The sequence below is a fragment of the Lissotriton helveticus genome, chromosome 6 (genome assembly GCF_964261635.1).
Source record: "Lissotriton helveticus chromosome 6, aLisHel1.1, whole genome shotgun sequence".
Lineage (NCBI taxonomy): Eukaryota > Metazoa > Chordata > Amphibia > Caudata > Salamandridae > Lissotriton > Lissotriton helveticus.
In genome coordinates this window covers 996,990,075-997,004,101 of record NC_136067.1, presented here as the reverse complement: position 1 = coordinate 997,004,101, position 14,027 = coordinate 996,990,075, and the positions used below count along the sequence as shown (strand labels likewise).

General features: G+C 41.7%; 1 protein-coding gene across 1 annotated transcript in view; it reads left to right on the top strand.

Moving 5' to 3' along the window:
- The window catches only part of NUP43 (nucleoporin 43), a 173,321-nt gene that overhangs the window by 8,629 nt on the left and 150,665 nt on the right, over positions 1-14,027 (top strand). The window contains exon 2 of the mRNA XM_078646924.1: positions 6,477-6,599. Within this exon, the coding sequence (XP_078503050.1) occupies positions 6,477-6,599 (123 nt within the window). The remainder of the gene's footprint in view (positions 1-6,476; positions 6,600-14,027) is intronic.

The following is a 14,027-nucleotide window of genomic DNA, read 5'->3' as shown; positions in this document are numbered from 1 at the left end:
GGTAGCTCTTGGTTCAGAAAGAACTCTTTTTGTTAAATGGTGTAAATCCGTTAAGTAGTTGCTGAGAAAATCAAAGTTAAAAAAGTTTCAATATATAGAGGCGCGGTGGATCCGCGCACCCTCCCGATCATGAGCTTCATGCTAATTGGCTGTCAACACTCCAAACCAGGAAGTGTTGGCAGCCATCTTGTGCCGATCAAATAGGGATCAAATAGGTTGTTTAAAAAATGTAAACACAAAATCAGATTGGTTCCTAACACAATTCCTGTGGTGCATAAAGTGAGACTAACTCCAAAGAACAGGGTTTCAGATGTGAGGGAAATTCTGGGCGCACTACTAGGTTAACGCACAAATGGATGCTTAAGGCATAAGGTGCGTGCAGATGAGAGGCAATTCCCTGTAACCCCTCACAATGTGTTTTGAGGACACATCAAGTAACAGAAAAACAAAATTCTGCAGCACACTTGTAGGAAAAATTCAAGTTAGATTGATGTCTCAATGGACATATAGTTCAAAGTTCATGGGCGAAGAAGTAGTCCATCATAGTATCGTTCCTTCTTTTATTATTCATACATGAGCCAGCCAACACGTGTTTCGTCGCAAGAAACCACACTGTTTCCGCGACTCCTTAGGGCTGTAGGTGGATGGTATGTTACCACAGGTCGCGGTGCCGGTGATAATTCCGACCCGGCTCCGCTCAAGACCGGGTAGTGCTGAAGATCGGAAAAGGATTACACAAGTATGGATCATGATTTTCTCCAGCAGTACTTTGTAGAAAAACTTGCTACAGGTATTATTTTTAGAGTATTGATGATGGTCACTTGGTTGGTATCTTCAGAACGTGAAAAAAGTAGAGATTTGCCTGGTAATAAGTCCCCGGGGTGCGGGGATGATACAGCGTCCACTCTTTCAAGTGCGCGTTTCTGTTCCGGGTGCGACCTGTTACCTTGAGTGCACGGGAAGAGCTGAAAACCATGCTTGAAGATTTGTGTTCACAAAAGATCATACAACCTACGGAATCCTCACAATGGGTGGCCCCCATTGTGTTCGCTCGAAAAAAAACTGGAGAAATTAGGTTATGTGCGGACTTGGGGGTAGACTGACACTCCCTTTCTAAGATACATGAACTTTTGGGGGGGCTAGGTGGTTTTCTTTTAATTGACCGGAAATCTGCATATTATCAAATTCCACTAACGGAGGAGTCTCAGGAATTAACAACATTTGTTACACCTTTCGGTGCTTACAAGTTCCTGAGGCTACTCTTTGGATTGGCGTCTGCAGCTAGCATTTTTCAAAGATTGATGGACACCATCTTGAAAGGAATTAAGGGCGTTCAAACGTATTTGGATGATATATTAATTTTTTCCAAAGATTCTATTGAACATGTCGAATTGTTAAAACAAGTTCTTTCTATTCTAGGCAACCATGGTATGACAGAGCTGATGAACGCAAATTTGGGGTTAAAGAACTTGACTATCTAGGTCATGCAGTGTCTGACAAAGGTATTACTCTTAATGTTTCTGTTGTCAGAGCACTTAAAGAAGCAAAGGCTCCATCAGACAAAGATACACTTAGTTCTTTTTTGGGGCTATTCGAATATTATGCGATTATGCATCTAAGTGGATGTACTATAAATTTGTGGATACTCCGTCCACACACAATACAATTGCTTTTCTGAACAAGGTTTTTTTTTTTTTTTTAGAAGGGGCACCTAAATCTCTGGTTACTGATAACGGGACTCTTTTTGTGTCTGAAAAGATGTGCTCATTTTTGAAAAATCATGATATCGAATATTTAAGAGGAGCCAGATATTCTCCAACTTCTAATGGGTTAGTAGAGAGAGGCAATAAAGTTCTCAAAGAGGGTATTCAGACAGCACTAGCAGCTGGTCAGGATGTGAAATCATTTTTGGAAAAAAAAAGTGTGGAATTACAACACTTCTCCACACTGTATGACAGGAATCTCTCCTTTTGAGCTTTTGAGGGGTAGAAAGGCTAAACAAATTTGCTTCCATCTGGGTTAGAAAGTAGTAAAATAACGTGTTGCTGAGGACAAGAATTTGAGAGACTGTTGAATTAAGTCAAGAGAAAATGAAAACATTTTGATGGTAAGTGTTCTACGACCAATGTTGAAATTAAGGCGGGACCCTGGGTTTTATTTAAAAAAACCTTTAAAAATCAGAAAAGGGGAATCCATCTTTTCTAATCCAGTTCTGGTTTGTAAAGTCAGTAAGGGTTCAGCCTTCCTTCAAGATAAAGACTGGAGGAACAAAAGGCAATTAGTTAAAGTGTCTAAACGCCAATCTGAAGTAATCAGAAACAAGAAAGCCTCTTTGGAGGAGGAGGGGCTTGATTGGTCACACTGGTTGAGCAATGATGAAAGTCAAACACCTTTAAGTAATCAAACACTTTTTCCTTCGTCAGGTAATGAAATTGAAGGTGATAGAGGAAATCCTCGAGGTTGTCCTGTAAGAAAACTACCTACAAGATTCAAGGATTTTGTTACCTATTAATACTGTAATGGTTATTGAATTTTGATGGTTGTAATGTTATCTTGTTAATTTTGTTTTTATTTATTTTTGTTTATTAAGGGGGGAGGTGATGTAATAGTTATAATACTGCTACTGCTGTATTTGCCTAATGTAACCAGTGATGTCATGACATTCTTTGTTTCACTCGTGCATGGAGTGTGCATCCCCAGAGGTTCGATCGGTTGCTGTCAGTTGTTAACTGAGACTCTGAGGTTGCGTAGCTCCTGGATGTGGCTGTTGTACCTTATTGAAGAAGAAACCTGTAACTTCGTTGGATATGCGTCTCTGCCTCTGAATCTTCCAACTTAACAAGCTCAATTGAATTTCTGTTTTCGGGACGTTTATGCTCAAGACTCGCACAGATTCTTTGGGACACATAAGAAGTTTAAAGTGAATACGCCCCCAAGGGGTTTATCTATTGTATGTGTCTACCTAGGTGTGATATGGTAATGGAGGAAAGGTTTATTTAGTATAGTCATTCCCAGCCTGAGCACTGAAGCCTGCACACCGTTATGCGTATCAAGGACGACCTTAGCCGTTCCTGGACAGATATATTAGAGCTTTAAGTGGAGGTACTTGAAACTTAACAAACTTGGGGTAAATATTAATTGGGGCCAGCAATATGGTCCTTAGTTAAAGCTGGGCCTGGTACACAGTCACCCTGACACTTGAATGCGGCCATCAACCTGCCAAGGATTCAGGTCACTGATCCCTAGTCCGCTGAGGAGGAGAGAACCCCTTTCCTTCATACAGCAGCAATTCCTACAATAGGATATCGACAAAGGAGGCGTACCCTGAAGTGATGGCAGTAAGGGGTTACACTTACCCTACATGTTCATATTATCTATCCCTCGTTTGTTACCCCTACCCCCATCAATAGCATGGCCTAGATCAAAGCTAATGTTTATCTAGGCCACATAACTAGCTGGCCACAAACTACTGCTAGAAGAAAAGACAGCTGCAAGAAGTATCGACGACAGCACACTTGGAGTACTAAACTTATGCCCGGATTTGAATACATATTTGGTTTCTCTTGTACATATGAAATTCCCAGCTCAACATGCACCACTCGTCATCCAAAGCTGCGTCTTTTGAGTCACCGTCCTTTGTTCGTATCCTTGCTGACTTGCTTACTTTGTTTCTTGGACCTTACATGCTGGTTCATTGTCCTTCTTTTACCTTTTTCTGGCTCCCTGTTCTTTAATTATATGTTGTTGTATTTCCAGTGCTCGCTAACCAGTAACAGTAGTGTTCATAGATGATAAACAAATGCATGGGTATGACCTTTTTAAAATCTACTTGTCTAAATAACATTGGGATGCGGAAATCAGCAAGTCCTGTAAAATAACCCACCTGCCCTACCTTCTTAAATGAATTATTTGGGTCAGTACAGACAAATAAATAGACTTTTATTTTGTTATAATGAAACTGGCAAACAAACTGAATGACAGCCCAGACTGGGGTGCCAAAACAACTAGGGAATAGGAAGCAAGGACCCCCGCATTGACATTTGCTTTCATAGGAAAAGCTGATGTCTATTCTGTTGCTTGCGTGCGAGGGTAACACGCTGTTATTCATATTTGTATATGTTTGCTGCATTGACGTTTAGTAGACAAGAGCTGACACAACCTTGTGTTGCACATGTCTTATTTCATGAAATTTCTTCTGTTGTGAATAAACCCATTGCTCGTGGAAGTTGGTTCTATTGATTCAAGTGGGTGGAGAGTGTATATATTATCGTGGGGTGGCTGTTTTGTGGGATTCAACTACTGGCCTACTTGACGACTTGTGTTGCTCCACTAGTAAACGTGGATCTTAAGGATGGAACCATTCCGTGTGTGCAGCTCCATTTGTGTGTGCTTTTATTCCTTTTTAGCTACATTGGCGACGATCGTTGGGGTGGGCTTAAGGTTCCCCCCTTACCGAATTCAAGCATGGATTCTAGTCTTGGTTGCTAAACCAGTCACAGCCCTCTACATTTTCCATAGTGATGGGATACCCTTTAGCTTGCCCGAGTTGCTGTGAACACGAGAATACCAGCAGCCTTACTCCTGCGCTATCGGCTTAAAGTCTGTTGGGCAACGTAGACCACCTTTTTATCTCGGAAAAAATCAACTTGTCAGGTGATAGGAATTCAACATCTGAGATGCGAGTAAAATGATATTCTCGTAGCTGTTGCTTGCACTACTAACTAGCGATGACAACTTCAACTGTGCTTTTCACCTTTTTGTGGAGAGTAAGTGCACCAGCCTTTTGCAAATGATAACTTTCACATTTATTCCAGTGATTTTATGTTCTGGGCATTAACAATTGTCTAAATGGCTTTGCTTAAAACGTGATTAAAAGCACTTAATTGAAACCTTTCTGGTCGTAACAGTGTATGGGTAACTCCGATGTTGCCTGAGGCAACCTTGAAAGGTAGCAGAGTGTACACAATCGGAGAAGTTGTGAACATAAATCAGTGTAGAATGTAGCCTCAGCTTAATTATGTATAAGGAGTGCGTCGGATGTTTGTGCGTCATTTTCCTTTTAATGCTTGGAGTCCCTATTCAACATAAATTATCCTACCATCGTGTTTCTACACCTCACATTAAACATAAAATTATCTTCTATAGTTCTGTTTTCTGTAAATCACCACTATTTCGTTTTATCACCTCAACATCACCACTGGCTATCGACCTAAACAGGTTATACTGTGGTCTGGGTTCTTATCTAGGACCATGGGTGTTCGTGTTTACTGACCTCTTTGTCTGCCAGCTCACTTTAGCTCTGTCCGTACATCTGTGAATCTATTCAAAAGCTTTTATTGATGGGGAATTCAAATGGCTACTTTTTGAACCTTTTTTCCCAGACAACCTTGCATAGTGGCTGTTTTTTTAGGTGAAGCCTGGGCTGCTCATGCGCTGCAAGGCATGCTGTATTAGAGTAAGGACTTGAAGCTCAGCCCCCTCTCTACCCATATTTTTTATTGGCATGTGTCATTGTCCTATGTAAATTCTGTCTTCTGATTAGTTAATAGGCTTGTTCGTCTCTTAGTATCGCCTTGTCTTCATTTGTAACCTCCCACGAGGACTGGCCCTTTTACTTCTGTTACACAGTATGTCTTATTTAGTCTGTAAGCACTATTTTCTTTAATGAGTTTCTCCTACTGCAGGCACGACATGCTTTCCAGCAACATTCAGCGCGCCATGCTCGCTTTCGCTTTCCAAGCAGTCTTGGACAATGGCGGCCACTTCTTTGAAATGAAATAGGTCTTGCATTTACAAAAGTTTGAGCTATTGGCATTGTAAATGACAAATCCTTTTATTTATGTGTTAATTATCAAAACAGATAAATAAAAGGCATTTTCATTTACAATGGCAGTAGCTAAAACACGCAAATGCGGGACTTATTACATTGCAAATGCTTGTTCTTTTCTTAGTGTTTGCACTACCAGCGAGAGAATCTCTTGAAATCCCCTTTTGTCAGTGGGGGGCGATTGGTGGCACCCTAGGATTACAATGGTGGTTTGGAAACCCAAGGGTGTTCAGAGTTCTAGGGAAACGTGCTGGGATTCCAGTTCACCATTTCTGTGCAAATGCTGCCATAGCAGTGAGTGGAATGAGATCCTGTGGGTTCCATAGGTGCCAGAGATCTCTAGAGGTGCAGCTCGGTGAAGAGGGCCGTGTACAAAGTGGCGCTTGTACGACTTTGCCAATATCTGCCACAGCTACTATTCTGCTGCCATGGTCGACTGCCCCTCTAATCTACTGCTACTCCTAGTGGTCGTGAAAAGTGATGGGCTAGCAGGGAAGCTGTGCTTTCAGCCAGGTCTAAATCGAGGCCCAACATTAAAACAATTAGATTGAAAGATTCATGAAGATTCTCCGTCACAAAATGAGTGACACATAGAAGGGATTTTTTTTGTTGCTTCTGTCATCTGACCTAACTGTTTTCTCTTTCCCAGGAGAATAAAGTTTCTGTTTGGTCTACTGGCGAATTTGAAGGCTTGGGACCAGATGGGCAGTATGAAGGTGATCATCAGTTACTGTGCGACATTGCACATGATGGCGATGTCTTGGACATGCAGGTAATGTAATGTAGTGTGAGTAGCAACAGGACAGACTCGCACATTCTCCTCTCTTGCTGTTTATTTATCAGATTGGTTTACCCTTTTATAGAGGATAGCCAAGGTCATGGAAGCCTCTGCTCTGTGCTGACTGATTACACAAATAGTTATCTCAAAACTGCACACACAAAAGTTAATGATGGAAGAAATGATCTGTTCATAACCAGAGCAGATCGAAAACTAGAAATTGTATTTAGTTAACTGATACTTCCTACTTTTATTCAAGTCTGAATTTTCCAAGTTTCTTCATTTATGATTTTCCAGGAATGCATCCATATTTATGTTTGATGTGTCAAATGTAATTCAGCAACTAATATTTTATCATAAATATTTTTGGGGAAATGATACTCTTCCTCTACGATACTTACAGGGTTTCTGTGCTTTATTAAGTAGCAGATTAAAAAATAAAATATTTGTATTTTTGTTATACCTAGATCTTCCAATACTATTGGGCGGTTACAGCACTTTAGCTAGCACTTCCAATATTTGTATTCATGTGAAAGTTGACAGATTAAGAGCTCTAAAAACTTGAGGCCTCTATAACAGTGCAAGCTATGTCACACTGCTTACCAATATGCGGACAGTCTGCTACTGCTTTTGGGAAGGTAACTATAAACAATATTTTGTCCCCGAGCAGCCAAAATACAGTATTAGAGAACAATTATTACTATATTTTCAGTCCAAAAGAATCCACCAGATTTTGTCATTCACAAAACAAATTCTTTATTTTCTTATGTAGAGATTTCAGGTAACATATTCTAGAAGATGATCCTGTGTAGTTGGTATCATCTGATGTAGCCAAACAGCCGACACTTGTTTCGTCTTGGGGACAAATCACCCAATGAATTCCTCAGGGCAAACAGTTCTATAGTAATCTCATCACCACAACGTAAAAATGTCTGTGTACGGTCCCATATAATAATGGTCTAAAAGGCAAATGAATTCCGTTGTGTTTGTCGCATTCCAAGGTCAGCTAATTCAAAAGCAGCAAAACAATTCTTTAAATGGACTAGTAATTTCAGATCCAATGATATTGTAGCATACGAATTCTTGAGTCTAGATCTTAGAGGACTGGTTATGTCGGGTCCAACAGTATAGTAGTATATCGATTCCTAGATCAGGTCCCGGAGAGAACTCCCGCCATCATTCAACACAACTAGCTGTGTTGAATGATGGCGGGAGTACTCTCTGGGACCTGATCCAGGTGCCCTTGTAATATCCATGCATTGGATGACTTTGATGCAGTCGGTAACATTGCTTGGTGAATATTCGTAATGGTGAAAAGGTGCTTGTATATAAGTGACCACCTCTCAAAAAAGTACTGCAAGGCCTTGAAGCGACTGCCAGGTGAGAAAAGCGCCAGCTCCAAGGTATAGAAGAATCTGTGTATTATCAAGCCATTCTGGAAATTCGGGAACAGTTTCAAGCCCAAGTAGGAGGGCATTCCGGTGGGATGGATTCTAGCATTGGGACAACATACCCAGTATTCAGCTTTTTTGTAGGCAGGATAGAACAATCAGTGAGTTTTCTTATGAGGTATACCTATGATATTGCATGCATACTACAGTGTTTCATGGTGTGTTCTCTCTTTGTTGGGAGCTAGTAGCTGATCTTTTTGTGTGACTGGTGTGTGCTCAAAGCAGAGTATCCAAGTTAAAAACTTTAGACACTGTTGTCAAAAGAGTGCCAGCGTACAGTTTTGTATTGTAATTAAATTTTTATAGCCCTTCTTATCCTTAACTTGTTGGTGAGTGGTAGCCATCTCAGGGTTGTCACAATGAAAGTATATCTGTCATTTGGCTTATTTGTAGAGTATATGTCATGCTTAAGGACCAGAGCTTTAGTTTTGTCTTTTGTTGCTACATATATGAATGACTTTGAAGCAAAAGAGTGGGAAAGAAGCACTTGAGCGTAAGATAGTCATGCAAGTGTATACTTAACATTTGATACTGCAACCTATAACTAGTGCTACAGCTGTGTCCAGCAACGAAAGTAGACAGTTTGGGGCAAAACATGCGAAGTTTAATTTCTTTTCATTACGGTTTGGTCGTAACATTGTTAACCTACTAGGAGTGATAGAGTGAAATACAAATTTCCCCGTGGTCTGTTTCAAGCAGCAGTTTAACTGCATTTCATTTTTATTAGGCTTTAGCAGAGCAAAGCTAGTGAGCGTAGTACAGTAAATTGACCCATTTTCCCATGGGTTGGAAACTAGAGGAATACACAGTTTAGTATTACTTTCATCGTGACCAGGTGCCACCAGCCACATTTCAGAATAGTTTTTTGTGAAAATGTATGCCGCCCACCACAGCACATTTCTGAGAACGTTTACCACCTATATCCCTGTTGCACGTTCCTCCAAACACAAATGGACCACAATAGCATTCAGTGAAAACCAGTTCAGCTTGCAAAAGCACAGTTGCAAGAAAGTTCCCATCTGGACTGACACATGGGATTCAAAGCTGGTTTATCGATCTTGTAACAGCTTCCTTGGTGGTGAATAACTGTTGGGTGAGCTTTCTCAAGTACTTTATCTGATCCAGGTGTAGGACGCAAGATCTCCCCAGACATCTGTTTAATAGGTAACTCCTAACAGTAGGTCTTGCAAAGTACAGGAAGACGTTTCTTTCGATTGGCATGACATTCAAATAAATCCATGGGCAAATAAATAAGCATGAGTACTCAGGATTGCTTTATCCCAGTTTTACAACCAAAAAAAGGATAGCAATAGTCGCATATCCATGTGGCTGAATTTGCTGGAATGAAAATGGCAATCTTACAATCCTACACGAGAAGAGTTTGAAACCACTTGTCTCTGGTTTTATTAGTGCTGCAGGGGTACTTGCGTAGAGCAATGCTAACTAAATTTAGTGCACGAATCGAGTAGAGGAATAATAATTAAATGGTAGTATAAAAAGTAAACTGTACCACGTGTCCTAACTGTTAACTGTGTGGATGATGACACTGCACAAGCAAAATGGCGTCACTCACAGGCAAACCACTAGCTAAACCGTGGGCTGAACCATTGCCCATACTTTAAAGTGTTGGTAGGAAGCAAAATGGGACTTAAGCGTTGAACGGACGAGTAGATAAATATTGGTGGCCTAATCCCCTATATGTATGTATAGTATAATTTATTTGTTCCAATGGTTTGAGACCACTTAAGCTGTCCCTAGAAGCCATACAAAAGGGGATGATGGACGGAGCGTTTGAGCAAATCAAACACTCCCCCCCCCCCCCCCCAGTTAACTGATCTGGGTTTAATCCATCACCATTCTTTAGCTCACTCAGCCACCCCAGTTCAGACATGGCCATATGCAAATCAGTCTGACCCTGTGCCTCATGGGCACAGTCCAGCCCGAACTGCCAAGCCAGGTCTTCCCTGGACCAGAAACAAGCATCCTGGGACCGGTTTCGGATTCATAATCCTCATCAGCCAGGCTATCTTGAATCCAGTGGCCAAGTGAGCAAGGGACTCACGTCTGAGCATACCCTGCCAACTTAGGGTGAACAAAGCGATACAAAAGGGGATGATGTTGGTTTTGCATTTGTCTCTAGAAGCCAGACCTAAAAAGGTCTTGTAATAATAATTTTCCCATAAAAGCAGGCATTCCTTAAACGTGCCAACACAACAATCCTGCTTGTGCCTCTACTTAAAAAGGATTATGTGGACAAATTGATACCCAGAGCTCACAGCTAATATGCTGTAGACACGGCATTTAATATCTACAAAGCAATTGTCTGTAACACTTTTTTATTCCATAGCACCAGTGAAAAACATGTTCTTGAAGGGAGCTTGCTCGACCCAGCACTATTTTTCTGGTTATGAAACAGCCATATCGTTGCTTCTGGTGTTTGACGACGCTCTAACACGAGTTTAAACATGGTCAAAACAAATGCAGTGTGAAGCAAAAATACGGAATTGTTTAACATAAAGAGCACAATTTTAATATGGTATAGTGAAGCAAAGAATATTTGGGAAACAAAGTTGTTACAAACGGTTTACTATTTACCTGATTCTGTGTAAATAGGTCTGCCACTGTTTCACTCACCCAGCTCAGACAACAAATGTACTCCGTCCGGTTGTGTTCCATAGTAGCGTAGCGAGAGAAGTACACTGCTTATAAATCACTATAGCTAAAGTGGATTTAATTATATCCATGGACAAGGTAGTGTCCGTTAGTTCTTATTCTAAAACCAGACTATTATCTGCATCCAAAAATTGGTAAGGGTTAGGCATGGGGAAGATCTGTGTTCAAAGAGAGTGCATATTGTTTTTATCTTTACCTACAACTCAACTTGTTTGTTTGAATAAGAACGGCTTCTGGACGTCATTTGGATATCGCCAATGGTAGCAGCTGTATCGTCTTGATGGTCTCTCGGCGCCCCGGTATTATTTGTACGACCGCTGGCCTCTACTAACCTGCCAACTCGCAGGTTACCACTGTGTGTCGACACCAACAAAAATTAGCAGTGAGTCCAAAAATGACCAATCAAATTATGTACCCAACAGACAAGAAATGGGAAAAAGCTATCAATTTGAACGAGTTCCCATCAGTCCACCATCGAGACCGCCCTTCATCATCTGGGATCTCTTGTTCCTTTCAAGGTTGGGAAACCACAACAGACATGGCAGATTTTGGTAACCAAGTCAAGGGTGTCCCAAGCAAAGAGCATCAGGTGTGGACAGGGTGTATCTAGTGAGGAACTGAATAGCAGTGCTGAAAAGTGATAAAGTGAAAAAAGAAAAGAGAAAAAGCTCTAAAATTAGGTAGTGATAGGGGAAAACAACTTTTAATATGCACCCTCTCACTCCCAAATCAATAAAAACAGTGCAAGTAGTAGTGTAACAAATGACTACTAACGAAGATATTAGGCCGACATGTTTCTGCAGTCACTGGAGCCTGTAGGTCTCCTGCTGCTTCCTCAGGACCATTAGTGCTACTGCTATATATTAAAAAGGTAAAAAATATCACCTGATACGTGTAAATATACTCTTCTTTCCAGCCATTTGCTGGGAAGGAACAGCCCCACCTCACCTAGCACCAGCTCAGGTAGTGGGTGCACCGCGCTCTCCGACGGTACACCGGTCGTCCCTCTGGAGCTGTTTCGTAGGGAGGTGGCCACTGTGTGTCACAAGGTATGTGCCCCCTTACTCATTCTCTGTATGAAGAGCTGATATGATATGGTGGCACGCAAGACGAGCTGGAAACGCCTGCATCCAGTGGGTTCCCAGATCGACTTTGGGGCTACAAGCAGCTTTTGCCCAATATGGGGTGTGAAAATATCCAATGACATTGGCTAGAGCCGCACAATACACTTGTCCTTGGACAGGGAAAGAGGCGGGTGGGGTTGGGGGGTGGGGGAGCCTGTAGACTGAAGGAGGGCCTCGGGCAGTTTATCGGCATAAAGCCCTGCATGTCTAAGGCCACGTCCCCTTCCCACATGGTGAATTCTCTTTTCAAGATGACCGGTCTTCCTCTGAGGTAGCAGGGCAGCACCATGTGAAGTGCAGCAAGATGGGGTTGTAAAGCTTCCATTAGTTGCCCCTTTTCATGCACCTCAGCATATAGGTGCACACTTCTGTTCATGAGGTTGGCAACAATGTCCAGACCTGGTATGCCACCGCTTGTTGGTACACTGCTACTGTGCGGTGGTGGAATTTATAATGAATACTTTCTCTTCCCAAAAATATGTCACTGGGTGCACTGCCCTTCTTGTAGCATTATGAAATCCTGCTCTGTCAGGCTGTGCAGCAACACTACCGATCGACTCCAGACTAGGTCATCCAGTCCTGCTTTTCTTTATATGCTGGTAGTGGCAGTGTTACTTTTATTTAGTGGGAAAAACTAAACATCTGCCAGACTGCAAGGGGAAATTCCTAACCTGCCCCTGCAAGAGAAATCTTTGTGGAATGAAGTCTGCACTAGTCTTGTGCGTTCATGTGTTCATTTTGTGGTGCAATTCAGTTTCAGTGTCTCCAGTAAATACATACCATGAGATTGGTCTCCATAAGTATAGTGGGCATGACTGAACTTACTCTCTCAGCTGGAACATTTTGAGTTAATGACAAAAAGCACAACGTTCACATAAAAAACAAATAATAATTGGGCAGACCTTGCATAACATCTCAACAACTGCCTTTACGGCTCTCAGCAGTCATCACATTTGTTGAGAGAGGTTTTAAGCTGCACTTCTTCCGGAAGAGCAGTGCTGTAAAGCTCCGGTACTTGCTTTGTTTTCTCCGACATGGATGCAGTACACGGACGAGATTTCATTAAAAATAAGGCTGAGTGAATAGAGCAGCGCTTTCCACGTCATAACCATGTAATTAATGAGGTCTGGCAAGCACTGCATCTCTCTGCACTTTTTGTTTGCACAAGTTAAGCAACCATAACTTATGGTAAAATATAAGCTGTTTTTATGAATCCCACGATAACTTTGCCACGGTCCTCTGAACAGAAGGAAGTACTTCTCTAGTGCTCCTCCTTGACGAAGCGTGAACCCGTAGCTTCTGATGCTTCCGCTGTTCCTATGTGAAGAGTGCAGTGATGATGCCTTCAAATGCATGGTTTATAGAATATGCTTGAAACAACACTTCTGAATTGATACCCATCAAGTGTTTATATGTTAAGTGTTTAGGTGATGTGGAGCTGCTTTCAGCGTTTGGACATTCTACATCAGGCCATGTGCCAGAGTGTCTTCATCACTGCTCTTTGTGTTTGCCCTCTGAGTTACATCAGCGGTCCCTTGAGATGCTTCTGCCTGCTACTTTACACAGCTGCATGGTGCCAGACTACCCTACCTCCTGAGTCGTGTGCCTGGCAGATGCATATATTAGAATTACAGAGGAAGCCTCCAGCCTTTTTGTATGTGCTTTTTGTATTTTAGCTAAATGTTCTTTCACTGATGCAGTAGGCACTTCTTGCAAGGACATGGAAGCCTAGATGAGCCTTGTGAGCTTTAAGAAATTAACCGTTTCAATGTTAGCAGATAATCGCTGAAATCATGACCGCTATACCACACTGACCACCCAATACCATTGTGGAACTTGGTCCGTGATAGGTAGGGTTACCAAATGACTGTGCTGCTTGGGACTCCATATTGTACTCCTGAGCATTCATTTAACGATGTTTGCAGTATTGGCTCATCACAATTGAACTACGTGAATTAAAATTCTGGATTACAGTGGAGTGAAAGGAAGTGCAAGACTGCAACATGGTGTCTCTTTTGACGTACTCCTGTGGTAACCTTTGAAATTGCTGAACAGTTTTGAGATCAGTTTGCTTTTGCTAGTGTGTTCCAGTCTGTTTTTTTTTTCCAGCTGATTATGCTGGGGTTGCTAGAACATGTTTGGTTTCCTTTTTATAAGTATATGCCTGTTGGTCA